At 45.5% G+C, this 17,570-nt stretch overlaps 1 protein-coding gene across 2 annotated transcripts in view; it reads left to right on the forward strand.

The window, feature by feature from the left end:
• The window catches only part of TBC1D4 (TBC1 domain family member 4), a 98,094-nt gene that overhangs the window by 73,072 nt on the left and 7,452 nt on the right, over positions 1–17,570 (forward strand). For both annotated transcript variants that reach the window (XM_081327217.1, XM_081327218.1), the window contains 6 exons: positions 4,838–4,998; positions 7,921–8,130; positions 13,653–13,811; positions 14,453–14,611; positions 14,865–15,109; positions 15,933–16,092. In XM_081327217.1, the coding sequence (XP_081183343.1) occupies positions 4,838–4,998; positions 7,921–8,130; positions 13,653–13,811; positions 14,453–14,611; positions 14,865–15,109; positions 15,933–16,092 (1,094 nt within the window). The remainder of the gene's footprint in view (positions 1–4,837; positions 4,999–7,920; positions 8,131–13,652; positions 13,812–14,452; positions 14,612–14,864; positions 15,110–15,932; positions 16,093–17,570) is intronic.

Here is a 17,570-nt window from a genome sequence, read left to right on the forward strand (position 1 = left end):
CGGGCAACATTTTTAAAAGGCAGAGAGAAAATCTTGTGTGAAGTTTGGACCGCTGACAATGTGTTTAAACTATTATTGTCCGACGTTCTTCCTTTTCTACTCCCTCGCCTTTTAAAGAAGTCCTCCAATTCTCCTTGCATTGGACCATCCTCTTAATGGTCTCTTGATCCTGAAAGTCTGTTAAGCAGGTGCATTAGCAATCCCTCTGCTTACCTACCACGTTGTCATTTGCAAACTTCTAAAGATTTCTTTTAAACACACCTAAAATTATCCTAATACAGGATAATGTCACGTTCAGTTTAGCACGTTGCACGGTGAAGCAATTCACCGAATGTCTAAAATTTTAATCTTAGGAATTTACAATTGGTCGGCAGTAATTCTAAGGAATAAGCTGCTTTTGCAGTTGAAACTTTCTTTCTATTCAATTTTTGGGTAGGGAAAAGTATTTTGATTAAACCGGGCCTAGTCAGTATTAATTCTGACAGCTGAAGCAACAGACAGCTTTGGATTTTTTGTTTTTGTCTATCTGTATGAATTTAATTTGAAAACGCCTGGAGAAATGTTTTGGACCTCACATGAAAACAGATCTTTTTTTTTCTTTTTCTTTTTTGCTAATTGTGAAGGTTATTTGTCAGCCTGAAAAAAAAAGGTGTGTGTTTTAACCATTAGCAGAATGGTGCTGTGGGTACATGAGGTCCAAACAACGTCTTCTGAGGCAGGCGTAGTCCTTTTAACAACTGCAGCTGGTAGTGGTGCTTTTAAAAAAAAGGTTATTCTCTCCTATTGGAGATACAGGATTTCACCACCACCACCACCACATTCTCTGCAACAGGATGAAGATTTGATTTAGGGACTTCACCATTTCCTTAATGTTCTGGTTCTGCTGATTTGGCTGTGCCCGGGACTATGGTACGGATTTTGAAACCTCAGTTCTGGTTTTTCTGTAGAATTAAGTTTCTAATTTGGAAAGGACAAAGAAAAGGCCTCTCTCTCTTTCCCTTCAGACCTCCAGTAGCCTCTCCCAAATGGCAAAGGTTGTCCACTGGGGCAATGCAAGGCCTAAGATTTGACTTGGAAGAGGGGCTGAGATGCTCAAGGAGGCTTTGCTGCATTATCCCAGAAGCAGATATAGCTGCTTGAAGGAGCTGAAAATCAACCCTCCTGCCATTTTCTGAAGCAGCTCTTCCAACTCCAATGCAAAGCACGCACACACAGCCTTCTGACTCGTCCTGTCTGGGAAAACGAAGCTCAGAGCAACACAAGGCTTGCATCTTGCAAGCGTCTTGGGCAGACGGATTCGCTAATGCTTGACACGTACCTAAGTTTTGAACTGAAGTTTGATGCATTCTGCTTAACTTTAGGGCAGTCCCCAAATGTACCCATGGGATTGTACCACAGCTTAAAAACAGACGTAAGGCAAGGGTCTCCAAACTTGGCAACTTTGACCTGTGGACTTCAACTCCCAGAATTCCTCAGCTAGCCAGGCTGGGGAGGTTGAAGTCCATCAGTCTTAAAGTTGCCAAGTTTGGAGACCCCTCTGACATAAGGGGATGGAAGAGATCTCCAAGCCAGCCTTGGGAGAAATGCTCTCATGGCTTTCCTCCACTTCACCGAACGCTTGCATGCTGTTTTTCTCCAGCGCATGCGTGTGTTTTGGTTCTCTTTCAAAACGTGCAGACTAAAGCATGGACTGGATGCCTTAAGTTAACACATTTCTTCCAAGGAAAAGAGAAGTTGCACCGAAAGCAAATGCAAAGTAGAAAATGCAAATATGAATGCCGAGCATCAGCATAAACATTTCTCTCGGATCAGCTGGATCAAACTAGAAGCATTCCTGTTACACACAGAAAAATTGTGACAACCTAATTTTGGGTGACGGGCGTGGAATGTTGTGGCACAGGTCTATGGAGGGCGTTAGAAAAGCCCACTTTGTTTTTGGAGAAGCCCAGCGTGGTTCATAAAACAGGAAGAAGAAAGTAGCTTTGTAAGTATTATATATCTTGGATAGCGAAGTTCCGTAAAATTTTCCCCTTGAGTACAGACAAGTCTGAATACATACTCTTAACAGAGTTTCACAGCTGTGTGAAATAAAAGCAGGGTTTTATCGTGGGCTAATTCTTTGGAAATTCCTTGTGCCTCTTACACACTTACTTAAGGATAACGTTGAGCCGTCTGGTATTCAAAGAAAATTATGTTTGGAAGTAATTACTATCATAATGCATTAGTGGTTCTGCTGTTTTACTTAATACTGATTTTTTTTTAAAAAAAATGATCCAAGCTCCCAAGCGAAAGAATGTTTTGCATTATGCTAAAAAACTATTAAGACTTTTTTTTTTTGTACTGCTGGAGGAAAAATGAGAATGATTAAACTGTAAACATATTTAGCTTCTAGAAGAGCTTATCTGAAGGCTTGTTTGAATTATAGCTTCAGGGGTAATTTAAAGCCAAACTGTGGATACTGCTAATTCCCTTTTTGGAAGTTTGCTGTTCATAACCTTTTTAGGACTGGTGAGCTATGCCTATGTGGTTTCCCCCCACCCCACCCCTTATTGTTGTTGTTAAATCATTCCTATGACTGTTGAAGGTTTAAATTTTTATTAGATAGTTGGTGGGGGCTGGATGGTTCAGTGGTTAAAGATGCTGAGCTTATCAGCTGGCAGCCGGGGTTCAAGACCCGAGCTCCTTGCGACAGGGTGAGCGCCCCTTCCTTGCCCCAGCTCCTGGCCACTTAGCAGTTTGAAAGCATGCAAATGCAAGTAGATATATATATACCCTGTTTCCCCGAAAATAAGACCCACCCTGAAAATAAACCCTAGCCTGATTTTTTTTTGGGGGGTGGGCCTAATATAAGCCTTACCCCAAAAGTAAGCCCTGGGGGTGGGTGGGCGTGGCCAGTACAAGCAGCAGCGAGGGTGCACGGGCAGATGGTGTCCAGCAGCAGCCGCAGCAGCCCTCCTGCCCGTTGGCGCGGCGTAGGAAAGTCCGAGCGCAGAAGCGGAAGCAGAGGGGAGGCAGTCAATTTGGATGCGCCACGCCCAGAGGGAAAGTGGAAGCTTGGTCTGTTTGGGAATCGGGCGCTTAGAAACGGAGTGATTCGCTCCATCTCCAAGCACCCCATTTGCAAGCAGACGAAGCTTCCAGTCTCCCTCTGGGCGAAAAGTGTTTGGGTAGGGCAGCTCCACCCCCTCCCCCCACCTGTCTCGCCTTGTGGTGGGGGCATGCACGGCGGGCCATGTGGCCCACAAGCGGCCTCAGAAGTGGGCCAATGGCCACGTTGGCTCCTGCTGGACAGGGCTGTCAGTGCCACGAAGCGTGGCAGGTGTCAGGAAAAAAATAAGACATCCCCCCCCCAAATAAGACCTAAAGGTAAAGGTAAAGGTTGCCCCGCACATGCGTGCTAGTCGTTTCTGACTCTAGGGGCTCATCTCCCTTTCAAAGCCGAAGAGCCAGCGCTTGTCCGAGGACATCTCCGTGGTCATGTGGCCGGCATGACTAGACGCCAAAGGCGCACAGAACGCTGTTACCTTCCCACTGTAGTGGTCCCTATTTTTCTACTTGCATTTTTACGTGCTTTCGAACTGCTAGGTTGGCAGAAGCTGGGACGAGTACCAGGCGCTCACTCTGTTACGCGGCACTCGGGATTCGACCCGCCAAACTGCCGACCTTCTGATCAACAAGCTCAGCGTCCTAACCCACTAAACCACCATGTCCCTTAAATAAGACCTACTGCCTCTTTTTAGAGGCAAAAAAAATAAAGAAATAAGACCGGCTCTTATTTTCACAGAAACACGGTGGGTATCACTTCAGTGAGAAGGTAACAGCGTTCCCTGCACCTCGGCATATAGTCATGCCGGCCACATAAGGAAATGTCTTTAGACAACGCTGGCTCCCTCGGCTGAGAAACGGACATGAGCACCGCCCCCTGGAGTCAGACACACCTGGACAGGGAAAACTTTTACCTTTTGCCTCTACGTAGTTGGACTTCCTATTGTCGCAACTGCAGGAGAGACAGATTTTTAGAGGTGGCGGTTCAGCAATAGTTAACTGCTTTATTGCTAGCCCTCTATTTATTTATGTCCTTGGTTTTCCTTGAGGAAGCAGGAACAAGAAAAAAGGCCTTCAGAAAAGTTCTCCCAGGAGCACCATAGAAAAGGGAGGTCCTTGAATCTCCTCCATCTCCAGCCCGGATGGCTTCTCCGTGGATTTTGACATGTTTGTGTTTCTCAGCCCAGCTTTCATAACCTTTGTTAGGGAGCATGGGCTGCTCTCACTTTTTCCACATAAACACAAGTGTGTTAAAACTGGAAAGAGCAGCAACGGTGTCTATTCGGACACTTCCAATTACTAAAGGAGGGGATTGCTTACTTTAAAAAAAAACCAAACAAACCAGAATGTTGTGCCTCAAACACGTCTATTCATCCTCCTTTTTAACTCCTTCGTGGTTTTTTTTTTAAGTTTGCTTTGGTTTTTTTAGTTTGAGACCTATTTATAGAACATGCACTAGCTCCAGGACTGAAAAATCAGGTGCTAGGTTTGGATGCAAAAATGAAATTGTGATAAAGGACTGGTGGGGGGGGGGGGAAGGAAGGCTCTCTGGCTGGGAATAAGCAAGCATGTTTTTCTTGCGGTTGTTGTGTGCCAACGGAGATGCTCCTGGGTCGAAGGGAGGCCGGGTCCCCCATGGAGTCTCTGGGCTGCCTCTGTGCCTGGTGATCGAATGCAGCCTGGGGTTTATAAATGCTCTTGCTGGCTTTAGATGGGCCACAGCTGTGTTCACAAGAAGGGCTGTTCTTACTGACCTACGTTGTGTTTTCTTCCTCCTGGTCCTGTCCTGCAGCGATGTGGAGAAAAGGAAGAGGACTTCCTCAGTGTGCAGCAGTGACTCTCTAAATGCCGGGGGTCTCACCCTGGCCCCCCGTCGGATTTCCTGGCGGCAGAGGATCTTCCTAAGGGTGGCATCACCCATGAAGAAGTCTCCTTCAGCCATGCAGCTGCAAGGTCTGTTCCTACTTGGAGAAAATGATTCCGGCAGTGTGGTTGAATTTCCTTTTCTCTTGTAACGATGGGTATCTCTTGGAGATCCACATCTAGGTTCCAACATATTCTTTCATTAATCAGCCTCAAGGATGTGGATTACCTGTCAACATCCAGCTCAAGAATCCAAATAAAAGTCCAGGTTAATTCCGTTTCTGAAAATCTTAACTTTTTATTGAATATACGGCAGTGTAATGTTGAAGCGAAGCTAACCCTGAGGTTCCCAAGACACCAGTTCCTAGAATTAAACAATAATTTCTCTGGCCAAACCCCCACCCTTGTCTCGTAATCCATATAAACAATTTCATTTTGTTATGGGAACCATCTGCTTCCTCTCCGCACCTGCTGCAGTGTCCTTGGAAAGGTTTCAGGCTCTTAACGGCCTACAGTGGAAGTGTAGATGTTTTGCTTCTCCATCTAACCAATTCTGAAGCAATACCTCCCTTGCCCTTATTCTGATGGCAAGTTGAAGTGAAGAGGCACGTAGCTGCCAAAGTTTCACTCTTGTCACTACATTTGTGTAAGCTGTCAACCTTAAGTATATGACTGTCTGAAGTGACCACTTAGTCAGTACCAAAGTGATGTAATGAGGGATAGTTTCTTTCTTCCATGAGACCAGGAAAGTGGCCCTGCCAGTTTGTTTGCCAGTGACAAGAGTCCTTTTCAGCTTCTCAGAAGCTTGGTAGGCAATGCCCAGGATTCAAGAACAGATAGACACTGGTCTATTGATCAGCAATGCCCAATTTTTTTTTCCTATTCTTTGAAAGTGAGCAAGATAATGAATTGGCTGTACTTAAAATGTCAAAAGTGAAAAATTTCAAAATCCATTTTGGAGTTACAATACCCAGTGCTTTTTTTGTAAAAGAAAAAGGTGCTGGAACTCACACATGTCATACAACCTGCCTTGCCTAACCTACAAGGTTCCATCCAAAAAAGGTGCCGGAACTCCGTTCTGAGCGTTCTATGAGAAAAAAAGCCCTGACAATACCTAACAATAACCTAGATCAGTGTTTCCCAACCTTGGAAACTTTAAGCTTTGTGGACCTCATGCTGGTTGGGGAATTATGGGAGTTGAAGTCCACACCCCTTAAAAGTCGCCAAGGTTGAGATTAAATAAATTCAACTATGTGCCAGTCAATAAGTATCTCAAAGGAGAGATAAGAAGTTGAAATTGCAGTTCAGCTTTCAAGATTGGGACGTTTTCTTCTCAAAATGCTTTTCTCGCCAAAGCTGCCAGTCGTTTAATCTAAACTTTTGAGTAGCTTCTAAATTAAGGACTGGGCAGAGAGTAGCATCTCTGAAGCTCTGGTGTTTTCCTAATAAAATCCAGCACACATAAAACCTCTTCCAGGTGTGATGTAAATATTCTTATTTCTGCTTACAATTCCTGCTTGAATGCACCTGGAGTTGATTTGGCTTTAGTTTCGTAGGAAACATGGGAGAACCATCTGAAGTTAGATTCACCTCTGGATTGATCCTCAGGAAAAGGATTAATGCTTCTTCCACATTTCTGGATAAAAATATAAAGCGTGAGCGATCTTCCGTCTGTCCCTTTTCTGGGATCATAAAGAAAAACATGGCTGCTTTCTGCTTTTCTGCTGCATGTGCTCATAACCACAGGGACCCCAGAGCTTCTGCCAAATAGCTGCTTTGAAGTCTGTACTGAAAGGGATCCCTAATTTGGTTCTTTGTCTCCCATGAGCTCATACCTCTGAAGGGCCCTTACTAGAAGAGAGAGGTTTGTTTCCTTTTATTTCCAACTACTTCAAAGCCTGATGGACTGATTATAAATAAAGGATCTTGCTACAGAGCTCTTTTAGGGAGAGAGTTATAAAAGCCATTTTTGTATTGTTGGTGGGGATCTGTTAGCTCAGGAACATCCCTTTACGATCCAGCATGTAAGGAGTGTTGCTTGATGCTAAATGGTCTTGCCTATGTCTGTATCCATTAGGGCAGGGGTGTCAACTTGGCAGCCCGCCAGCCAGATGCATCGCGCACAGGCCACGCCCACCCCGGGCTCTCCAAAGACAAAAAAAACATCATGATGTGTCGTGACACGTTACATGACGCGATCGAGTTTGACACCCATGCATTAGGGGTACCAAGTGTGAGACAATGACTCATTCTTGGTGCATGACAAGGAGAAGGGCTGAAAACAGGAGAATAAATCTAAAATAATAGAATCTGAAATCCAAAAGTAATAAGTATTCTTCCTTGTTTCTATTTTTTGAACAGGATACAGTTTTATCTGTCTCTCCATCCATTATCTACCTACCTATCTATCTATCTATCTATCTATCTATCTATCTATCTATCTATCTCCCACCTCAGCATGATTCTGGGTAGCTTACAATAAAATGATAAATATTAAAAGTAATCAGATGAGGTACAAAACTAGAAAACCAGAAAAGGGTCAAGGATTTTGCTGGTTTGTCTTTCAAGTACATCAGTTTCTGGCTTGGGGTATAGCAGAGGTAGGGAACGATGTCCCTTTTATGACTTGTGGACTTCAAATCCCAGAATTCCTAAGCCAACATGGCTGGCTCAGGAATTCTGGGAATTGAAGTCCACAAGTCATAAAAGGGCCATCGTTCCCCACTCCTGGCGTATAAGGTTGAGCCTAAAGTTTCACTGCCTTAGGGACTTTGCAGCACAAACCGAATTCCAAAAGCTGTTTGTTCAGGTCTCTGCAGAGTTCACAACCACGATTCATAGGTTGAGGGTGATGGGATGGGGGAAGTGTAACACAGAAATAATGGGGTGGATTAGGGCAATATCAAAAGTACACAATTAGGGTTGGGCTTTGTTTCTTAAAATCAGACCTCAAGTACAGATACTGGGTAGCATTGACTGAATTCACGGTTAACCAAATGGTTCTTTCCACAGATGGCTGTGATGAAAAAGAACTGCTGCCATTATCCCCGCTTCCACCGTCCTTTGACGAGGTTCCCCTGGTTTCCATCTTGCAAAATGAGGATATCCAAGATCAGACCGGAGAGAAGAAGAAGTCAGAGGAGCTGCAGAGCCTGTGGAGAAAAGCGATCCACCAGCAGATCCTTCTCCTCCGGATGGAGAAGGAAAACCAGAAACTGGAAGGTTGGTGCAGGCTGTGGACTACCGGGGGCAGGAGGTCTGGAGAGGCACGGAGGGGCATCCGCTTCCCTTTTAAATGGCACACTAGAGAAAACCTTTTCGAAACCTTCATGCAGAAATCTTTCAATCAGTTACTTTATCCAGGAATAGGTTTTCTTGGAACTAGAGCAGAAATGTCCCTTCTTAGCCAACAATGCCCTCCCTCAGCAAACCAGCTGTAAACGAGATTATTTGGACCACTCCTCATGCATTACGGCAGTAGTAATTCATTCTGCAGTTGCTTAATGTAAGCTGCAGGGCATGGAAGGCAACTGAGGAACATTCTAAGAGCAACATCTCTCCTGGAGACATACCATGTGCTAATGGTCCTTCCTTCCTTCCTTCCTTCCTTCCTTCCTTCCTTCCTTCCTTCCTTCCTTCCTTCCTTCCTTCCTTCCTTCCTTCCTTCCTTCCTTCCTTCCTTTCCCATTGGCTTGCTTTTTCCTCCCACAATGATTTCTGGCTATGGATTGGGGGAAGCAGATGTTTAGTTTAGTGGTGGACATGTCAGTTGGGCTTAAGAGGCCCTTGTGGCTGCTTTTGCTGGTCTTTACCATCAGTGCCAAGCAGGAGAAGGCATCAGAGGCAGCTGTAGATGTTCTTTGTTCCTTCAGTTCCAGCGGCCATGGGATTTGAGGACAAGCCTTAATTTTCTCTGTCCAAGAATTTGAGCGATGACGGACAGTAAATCTGTGTCCGGGTTTCTTACTCTCCTTTGCTTATATTGAAGTGAGGAGATATCAAGAATCTGTATTGGCCTACAGAGAATGGCCTTCCTATGGACGTGGTCTCCAGAAGCTCCCCACGCGCAGCCTGGCTCCGTTCCCACCCCAGCAGAGAAACTCTGATTGAGAGCTGGTCCATCTGTTTATTATAATTTAGACTTAACCATCAAGAGGAAGGAGGAAACTGTTGGTCGCCATTGCTGATAGTTTCATACCTGACGATGAAGAAGGAGAGATGGAAGCAGGATGACTGCAGGGCTCTGAACTCTCTCCAGGCCTTCCAGGGACCAGACGGGAGTATGACCTTTCCCCAGACTCTGATGTCCCCAGGAGGCAAGGTCCAAACTGGTTACTTTGGAACAAGCCCTGGAGACGTTGTGCTTCAGCTTGACCATGGGATAAGGTCCAAGTCCCACTTTGGGACTTGCACTAGCCTAAGTGTATGTTGTGATTCAGGGTCAGCCTGTGGGTTCGGCAGTTGGGTCAGATGACTCAGAGGAGGAGGAGGGGGGTGTTGAAGACCTTGCTGAGGGGGTTGAAGACCTTGCTGAGGGGGTTGAAGATCTTGCTGATGAGAGCCCTCAGCCAGGCCCCTCCCACTTGGTCACCACGAAGACCCAGCTGTGTGAGCCTGACAGCGTGGATGAAGATGACCCACAGCTGGCCCTGTTCAAGGACGCCCGACGCAGGAGGCAGTCAATTAGGAGTAGACAGAGGAAGGCAATGGGGCTTCTCTGAAGGAGTCAGAGAGAAGCCACGCCCTGAACTCTATATAAGGGGAATGTGTGGGGAGGGCTGGTTTGCTGAAGGCAACCGCTTGGATAGTTCGTGTTTCTTAAAGCTCCGGTTTCTTGGTTCGTGTCTTGTTTGTTTTTGTAGTAATAAATTTGGCAGGCGTAATTCCAGCCTCTTGCCTTATTGTAAAAGGGGTTGTCCCTGCCTTTTCTGCAGGGCCGGTAGCAGGCTGGTACAGAACAATGTAGTTCCTGCCTCCCCTGCCTGCTGGCCAAATGGATCGTGGCATCGCTGTCTCCCCTCGGTCTCGGAGGCTGGCGTTTCCTTTTATTTCTCCTTTAATATCTCGCTTGAACGCCTGGGTGATGCATAAGATCGTTTGGGTGATATACCATTTAACTGATGTCGAGGGAGTTCCGTGGGAAATAAAGCAGAGAATATATTCGGAGAATGAAGAGTGTTCTAATCGGTGGGCATTATGAACTAAAAAGGATGAAGCCATATATATTCTTCCCCCGTGATGAATGTGAAAGGGGGGAAATGAGAAAATAACCAAGAGGGGCACTGGGAATTCTGTCTGAGTGAAATTTTGGCTCCTGGGTATTTCGGCTTCTTGTTGATGGCCGGCAGGGCTGTTTCCTTGCCAACCACTGTGCAGGAGAAACCGAAAGGCTGCAGGGGGTGGGGTGGGGGGGGGAACAACAAAGTTTCTGCAGCTGGAAATTGTTTTTCTCGTGATTCCGCCTCTCCCCACCCCCACTCCCATCTCTGCTTTTCTTCTGTAACCTTATCCATTTTCATGAAATCGATTAACCAACTTTAACACGTCCTGTTCTTCCTAATGCTGTCGAGGAGTTTGAAGGAAGCTTTGTTTTACAGAAGGTAAGATTTGCGGCTTCACCGCTTCCCGCATCTCTGCCTGTAAGGGGGGGGGGTCCATGACAATTCTCCCCAGCTATCTCACCACGGGGTCAACTTGCTACGGCCAATACTCGTCGCTGGACAGGAGTTACCCTAATATCAAAGATCGGGTGGCGTAGAATCGTTAAAAGAAAGGATGCCGAAGGAGCGACAAAGCGAAATGTGAATGACCAACATGAACACTTTTTTTAAAACCTTATTTTAAGTAATTAAATTGACTTGTTGGATGGTCCCATGGCAAGTTATCTTGTGGAGAGCTGGTCATGGTGAATTGGCCGCAGAGAGTCGGGGGCAGTGAGTTGCCCCGTTGTGGCCTGGGCCTGGGTTTGCACACAGACACACGCGACACCTGCCCATTTAGGTGTCTGGCCGGGTGTGTGTGTGTTAATCGTTTATTTTTTAAAGATCTGTATCAGACTGAAGCATCGGTGCAGAACGCCAGCCAAGAGCTCTATGGGTCTACTCAAAAGCTTACTGATTTGGGCCCCAAAGCTGCCTGGTCTGTCTGACCATAGTTAGGAACGGGGTCCCACCTGAGATACTTTCCTTGAGGGACCTGCCATGGTTCCCAGATGCTTCTTGGGCACCACTAAATGAATTAACGTTAATCTGGTTTAGATCCTGAGCGTGCTTAAGGAAGCCTTTCTCCCATTCTGGACTTGCCAGTCTGTCCCAAAGAATGGGAGAGACCTCCTTAAAGACCCATCCTTCTGCTGTTCCTCCTGCAGCCTTCTCCTGCCTTGACCCCAGGCAAAGGAACACTCCGTCAAGTTTTGGCTGGTGCCACAATTATTGCTTCTCAGCTCGCCTACCACCTTGGGGCTGGGGGGCAGAAGGGGAGAGATTTGGAATGCAGACTTCCAAAGATTAAGAAGGCTCAAGGACGTTACCCCAGGTGTCTGGCTAGACCCAGAAGTACTTTCTCATCACAATATTTTTCTACTTGATTGGGCAACCTGACCTGACCCAGAGGGAGGAGGGACAATTCAATGCTTTTACTCTGCGGACTCGGGAGGGGTCTTGCCAGAGCTAATTTTGTTTTCATTAGTGTGGGAAGTGATATACTCAATAAAGTTTCACACCAAGAGATCGGGATGTCTCGAAGGCGTTTGCTTGGTTGGGTTCGCCAGTCGCAATCTTGACATTAAACCAGCTCCGTCAAGACACGCTGCCCTTCAGTAGTTGCGTGTAAATGCAAGAAATCCGCACGCCATGTTTAGCAAATCCAAGGAGAAACACGCTGGTCCAGAAGGTGCCTTTGAAAAGGAAATTTAGGTTTCCAATCTTTTGTCGACCAAAGCTTAAAACATTTCCTGACATTGTAATTGACCCGGGCTTACGAATTCCTTTGGTTGGGCAGGATATCCACCATTTCCTACTTTATTAGCTTTCTTAGAGGCGTGTTAAATTGAGGCATTCGGTATTCAGAAGATATTATAAAGGAACTAGAAAGTTTTGTTTCCTACAAAATCAGATAACTTTTTCTCTCAGTACTGAGTGCCACCTGGCAGTTGTTTATGGCATGATGGGATTTTGTGCAGCAGCAGCACCACCAGCTGAGCAATCTCACCTGTCCCAGGTGTTCACCTTCAGTTCTGCTACTGGACTTCTCAGTTAGATGTAGCCGTAAAAAATGAACTTGACCAGAAGGATGAAGCACAATCCATTTCTCTCTCTCTCTCTCTCTCTCTCTCTCTCTCTCTCTCTCTCTCTCTCTCTCTCTCTCTCTCTCTCTCTCTCTCTCTCTCTCTCTCTCTCTCTCTCTCTCTCTCTCACACACACACACACACACACACACACACACACACCCCTCCCAAAAGGCCCCCTCTGCCATTTTAGATTGTTGTAGTAACTCCGCTCAACTTCCAAGTTGCTGGTTGCACATCAGTTAAATTTTTGGCACACAAATACGAAGCAGATGGCCACGAAGGTCCATTGAAGAATTAAGCCTGAGAGAAAGGGGAGTGCCAAAGTTGTGGGTAGAAATGCAAAAGCGCAATAAAGACTCACCCCCCCCTGAATGAAGATTCAGTTCTGGATAAACTAATCCAATCTACCTGCTTCAGAAAGGGTTGTTGCATTGTTAAAACGCGGGCATAACCCCAGTTGAGGGAAGTTTAAAGATTGTTCTCTGTTGTGCAGTTGCTGAATGGCTGCTGTTATATCTTAGACCAGGGGTCTTCAAACTTGACCCTTTTATGACTTGTGGACTTCAACTCCCAGAATTCCTCAGCCAGACAAGTTGGCTGAGGAATTCCGGGAGTTGAAGTCCACAAGTCATAAAAGGGCCAAGTTTGAAGACCCCTGTCTTAGACTTTATAAATTCAGTTCCATGATTAACTATCAGTGTAAAGCCTGAAATAAATGCAACGTAGTGAAATCAGGCATATGAAGAGCTGCATGCTTCCTTTTTAAATTGTCGACAATATTCAGTTCACACTGACTGACTCAACTGCAAGTGACGGATGTGACTGACATTCTGAATTGTGGAGGAAGCAGCCTTTTTGTTCTGAAAATGTTGCATGTTGTATGTGTCCCTTCTTTGTGACTTGCTAGGACACTGAGATAGGAACATCTCTCACGTGGGTGGCACAATTTGTATACCTGTGGACAGAGATTAAACCAAGGGTCTTCAAACTTGGCAACTTTAAGACTTGTGGACTTCAACTCCCAGAATTCCTCAGCCAGGGGTGGCTGAGGAATTCTGGGAGCTGAAGTCCACAAGTCTTAAAGTTACCAAGTTTGAAGACCCCTGGATTAAACCAAAGCCCACATTGGGTGGCAAACCTAGTAAGCTCTGAATGTTAGGCTGATTTTTGATTGGAAGGAATATCTGATCCAGCCTAGGAAGGCCATCTTCTGCTATTTAATATCTTGGGGAAATGTTAGTTGAAGAACTGGATTGTGGGAAGCCTTTTAAGGTGTACCGCCTAGTACAAAAAGCAGAATTCTATACTTACCTTTTAACTGATCCATTGAACGGGACCTCTGTTGTGGCTGGTGTCTCTGGGACATACGCACATCCAAACGTGTGCACGCTCATCTAAACATGGTGAAGGGTAACTGCGTATCTGAAGATGCCTCACGGGGTCTTCCCTCTTGCAGCAAGCAGAGATGAGCTGCAATCCAGGAAAATTAAGCTGGATTATGAGGAAGTGGGAACCTGTCAGAAGGATGTTATTAATATCTGGGACAAGAAACTGTTGAACTGCAGAGCCAAGATCAGATGTGATGTGGAAGACATTCATACTACCCTGAAAGATGGTAAGTTCTGAATCCAAAGGACTTAGGGCCTGGGGTAAAAGACCCACCATGGGTCGCAACCAAGGCTTGGCATCTTCAGGGGAAATGGCACACACCCTGGGGAGGGACATAACACAGAAATGTTGCTGTGTCTCCAAATCCCAATGGGGTTCCTTTGCATCTACTGCTTGGTGTTCTTAGTTGATGAGTGTTTGATCACAGCATTGAGTTTTGATTTAGCTATTGTGGGAAATGGAGGTCAATTGAGTGGAGGTCAATTCTTGGTGCTTCAGAAGCACACCCAGGTTGGGTTTGTGTGTTTGTGGGTGTGTGTTTGTGCCCACAAGAGGAAGGGACCTTGTCCCTTCTTCTGGTGTACTTTTCTTGCATTTCTCCAGTGGGGGAACTTCCCGTAACCCGGCAGATTCCCTCTGCCTTCTACCCACCATCCCAACAAAAGTTCAGCCCTGCTTATCTTTCAAGGCCAATCAAAGGCAAAGCTGACTTTCCTAGGTTCAGAAATAGCCTCACCACTGCCAGATATTTTCAGCTGTTGCGTACACTCAAGGCTGTCCCTGTGTATACATGTGTGATTGCAGGAAAAAATAAATAAAAATAAATGCATCCCTCTCTGCCTCTCCCTTCTTCACTCTTTTGTTCAGGTGTCCCCAAAAGCCGCCGGGGAGAAATTTGGCAGTTTCTGGCCGTGCAGCACCGCGTCAGACACCGGCTGCCAAATAAGCAACAGCCTCCAGACATCTCCTACCAGGACCTCCTGAAGCAGCTGACGGTGCAGCAGCATGCCATCCTGGTGGACCTGGGTGAGGGCACAACTCAGCTGGCGGATGCTGTGGGCTCTGTGTGTGTGTGTGTGTGTGTGTGTGTGTGTGTGTGTATGTGTATGTGTGTGTTGCAGAGCATCTGCATAATCATGAAGTTTCAGCATCATGCAAAGAGCCTCAGGCTAATGTTTTGTTTTCAGTTGGAACTGCTTTTATGGTCCTTCCCTGGAGCTCGCTCTCCAAGGCCCGGATTTGACTTCTGACCTCACCACCCCTTCTTGTTTTGTCCCAGGAAGGACTTTCCCCACCCATCCCTACTTTTCGGCCCAACTGGGTGCAGGGCAGCTCTCTCTCTTCAACCTGCTGAAAGCCTACTCCTTGCTGGACAAGGAGGTGGGTTATTGCCAGGGCATCAGCTTCGTGGCCGGCGTGCTACTGCTCCATATGAGTGAAGAGCAAGCCTTCGAAATGCTGAAATTCCTCATGTATGATCTCGGGTTCCGGAAACAATACAGGCCCGACATGATGTCACTGCAGGTAAGGCAAAAAGGAAAAAAAAGAGAAAAAGGACATCCTCCTTCAGTTGATTCCCTGCAGAACCTCTATAATTTCCACTGCAGAAGGAGGACTGCTGTCAGTCATCCCACCATGGTCAATTACCTAAAGCAGGGGTAGGCAACCTTGGCTCTTTTATGACTCGTGGACTTCAACTCCCAGAATTCCTTAGCCAGCCATGCTGAGGGGAAAGGGAGAGGTTTCCAAGCTGAGCCATGCTGGCTCAGGAATTCTGGGAGTTGAAGTCTACGAGTCATAAAAGAGCCAAGGTTGCCTACCCCTGACCTAAAGTATTCTTACTGCCGTCAGCATATATAATATCAGAGTTCCAATTTTTCCCCCAAGTTCTTTATCCATTAAGCCTAACAGAAAATTCTCCGGTTTTATCTTTATATTCCCTTTAAGTGAGCAGACAAGCTGTTTCCTTCACCTTCTTGACTAGAGGTGAGGCCCAAGACCTACATTCTGAGTGGCTCAAACCAGGCGTGAGTGATGGCCAGTTGTTGTTGTTAGCTGCAAAGTCGTGTCCGCGACCCCATGGACAACATTCCTCCAGGCCTTCATGTCCTCTACCATCTTCTGGAGTCCATTTAAGCTCATGCCTACTGCTTCAGTGACTCCATCCAGCCACCTCATTCTCTGTCGTCCCCTTCTTCTATTGCCCTCAATCTTTCTCAGCATTAGGCTCATTTAACATGATTTAACATAATTTAACATGGTTGAATGTTTGTGAAGGAACAAGGTTGCCATGGAGCTCTTAGGCAGGTATGGACCTCCTAACCTCTTTTTTCATACCTTCATGTAGATCCAGATGTACCAACTGTCAAGGCTTCTTCATGACTATCACCGGGACCTTTACCACCATCTTGAAGAAAACGAAATCAGCCCAAGCCTGTATGCTGCACCCTGGTTTCTCACTTTATTTGCCTCACAATTTCCTCTGGGATTTGTAGCCAGAATCTTTGGTAAGGATCTCTTTTGCCTCACAATCCTAAGGGCACATTCATTGTGAATGTCACCAGGAATATATCTACCCCCTGTAGATAGGGCTCGCAACTTGGGAGTCCTCCTAGATTCACGGCTTACTTTGGAAGATCACGTAGTGGCTGTGACTAGGGGGGGCCTTCGCCCAGGTTCCTTCCGACGCGATCTGAAGACTCACTTGTTCGAACAAGCCGGCCTGGCCTGATGGGGGATGGGTTGGGATTTTATTGTTGTTTTTAATATATCTATTTATTGTTTTAGCTTGGGCATTGTGTTTAATTCTTTTTTAACTTTTGTATCTTTGTATTTTTATATGTTTGCCCTGTTCACCGCCCTGAGTCCTTCGGGAGAAGGGCGGTATACAAATAAAATTATTATTATTATTATTATTAATAGGTAGAAGAGAACAGGATTTGTGCCTCTTTTTTAAAAAAAAACAACTTCTTTTGGGGTTGCAATTTGTCTGCTCAATAGCATTGGCAGAGGTCATAAATTAATGGTTCTCTGTGGGTTGTTCTGGTTTTTTTAAAATATATATATATATATATTCTGCGATGTTGTATTAAGATGCATTTCATTCCTGGGATGAACGGGAGCTGCCCTCTCTTGCCTGGATAGGAATTCCAATTTCAAAAATCGTCTGTTGACCCGCGAAACTGCGTGTCCCATTGGAGACCCCTTTTTCCATGCCTTAAAATTTGGTGGTTGGGTTTTTGTTTTTCCTTTCTTTTGCTTTGCTTACGATTAACTCTGTCCACAGGAATATAGAGCCAAAATGGTTCTGTCAGCACTGGGACAAACCGAACTGAAGCCATTTTCATTTTGCCTTTGTTGCTACGTATTTAGTTTAGAAGAAGACGGAGGTGTAGTTCCCAGTTAGCCAAAACAATTCAAATGTATGGGAACCAAGGTCATTGCTGATAACATTTTGGCGGGCTGGAGAGCTGGGAAGAGTGCCCAAGTTTTCTGACAATTGGTGAATGCGGTTTATGACAACAAATTGGGGTGGGAATTGCAACTTGCAACTTTGTAACCAAGGGAGGGGAATTTAGTCTTGGGTTCACCTTTGTATGTGCCGTTATTTTGTAGCCAAATGAAAATGTTCTTTGAGGAAGAATTCCTTGCCTTTAAGATTTTTTAATTGGTCTCATCTATCGGAACCCTGACAGGTTCCTTACAAATAGCTGGACTTGCTTCTTTTTGTTCATAGTTTGCTGGGTTGCCTCTTTTCGCAACTGGAACTTCTAAAAATACAAAAAAGCACTCCAAAATATAATAAATGTTTTTTATGGGGCAGTCTGAAATTGGATTATTAACCCAGCAACAAGTTTTCTTGTATTTTAGTAGAATTTCTTCCTATTAAATGTAACAGATTGTAGAAAGACAAAAGGTCAGTTTCCACCTTTGGGTTGTGTGAATCTTACAGGTAGGTTGTTGTTCACCTAATTGTATGAATGAT

The sequence above is a fragment of the Vipera berus genome (genome assembly GCF_964194415.1).
Source record: "Vipera berus genome assembly, chromosome: 4".
NCBI classification, from domain to species: Eukaryota; Metazoa; Chordata; class Lepidosauria; order Squamata; family Viperidae; genus Vipera; species Vipera berus.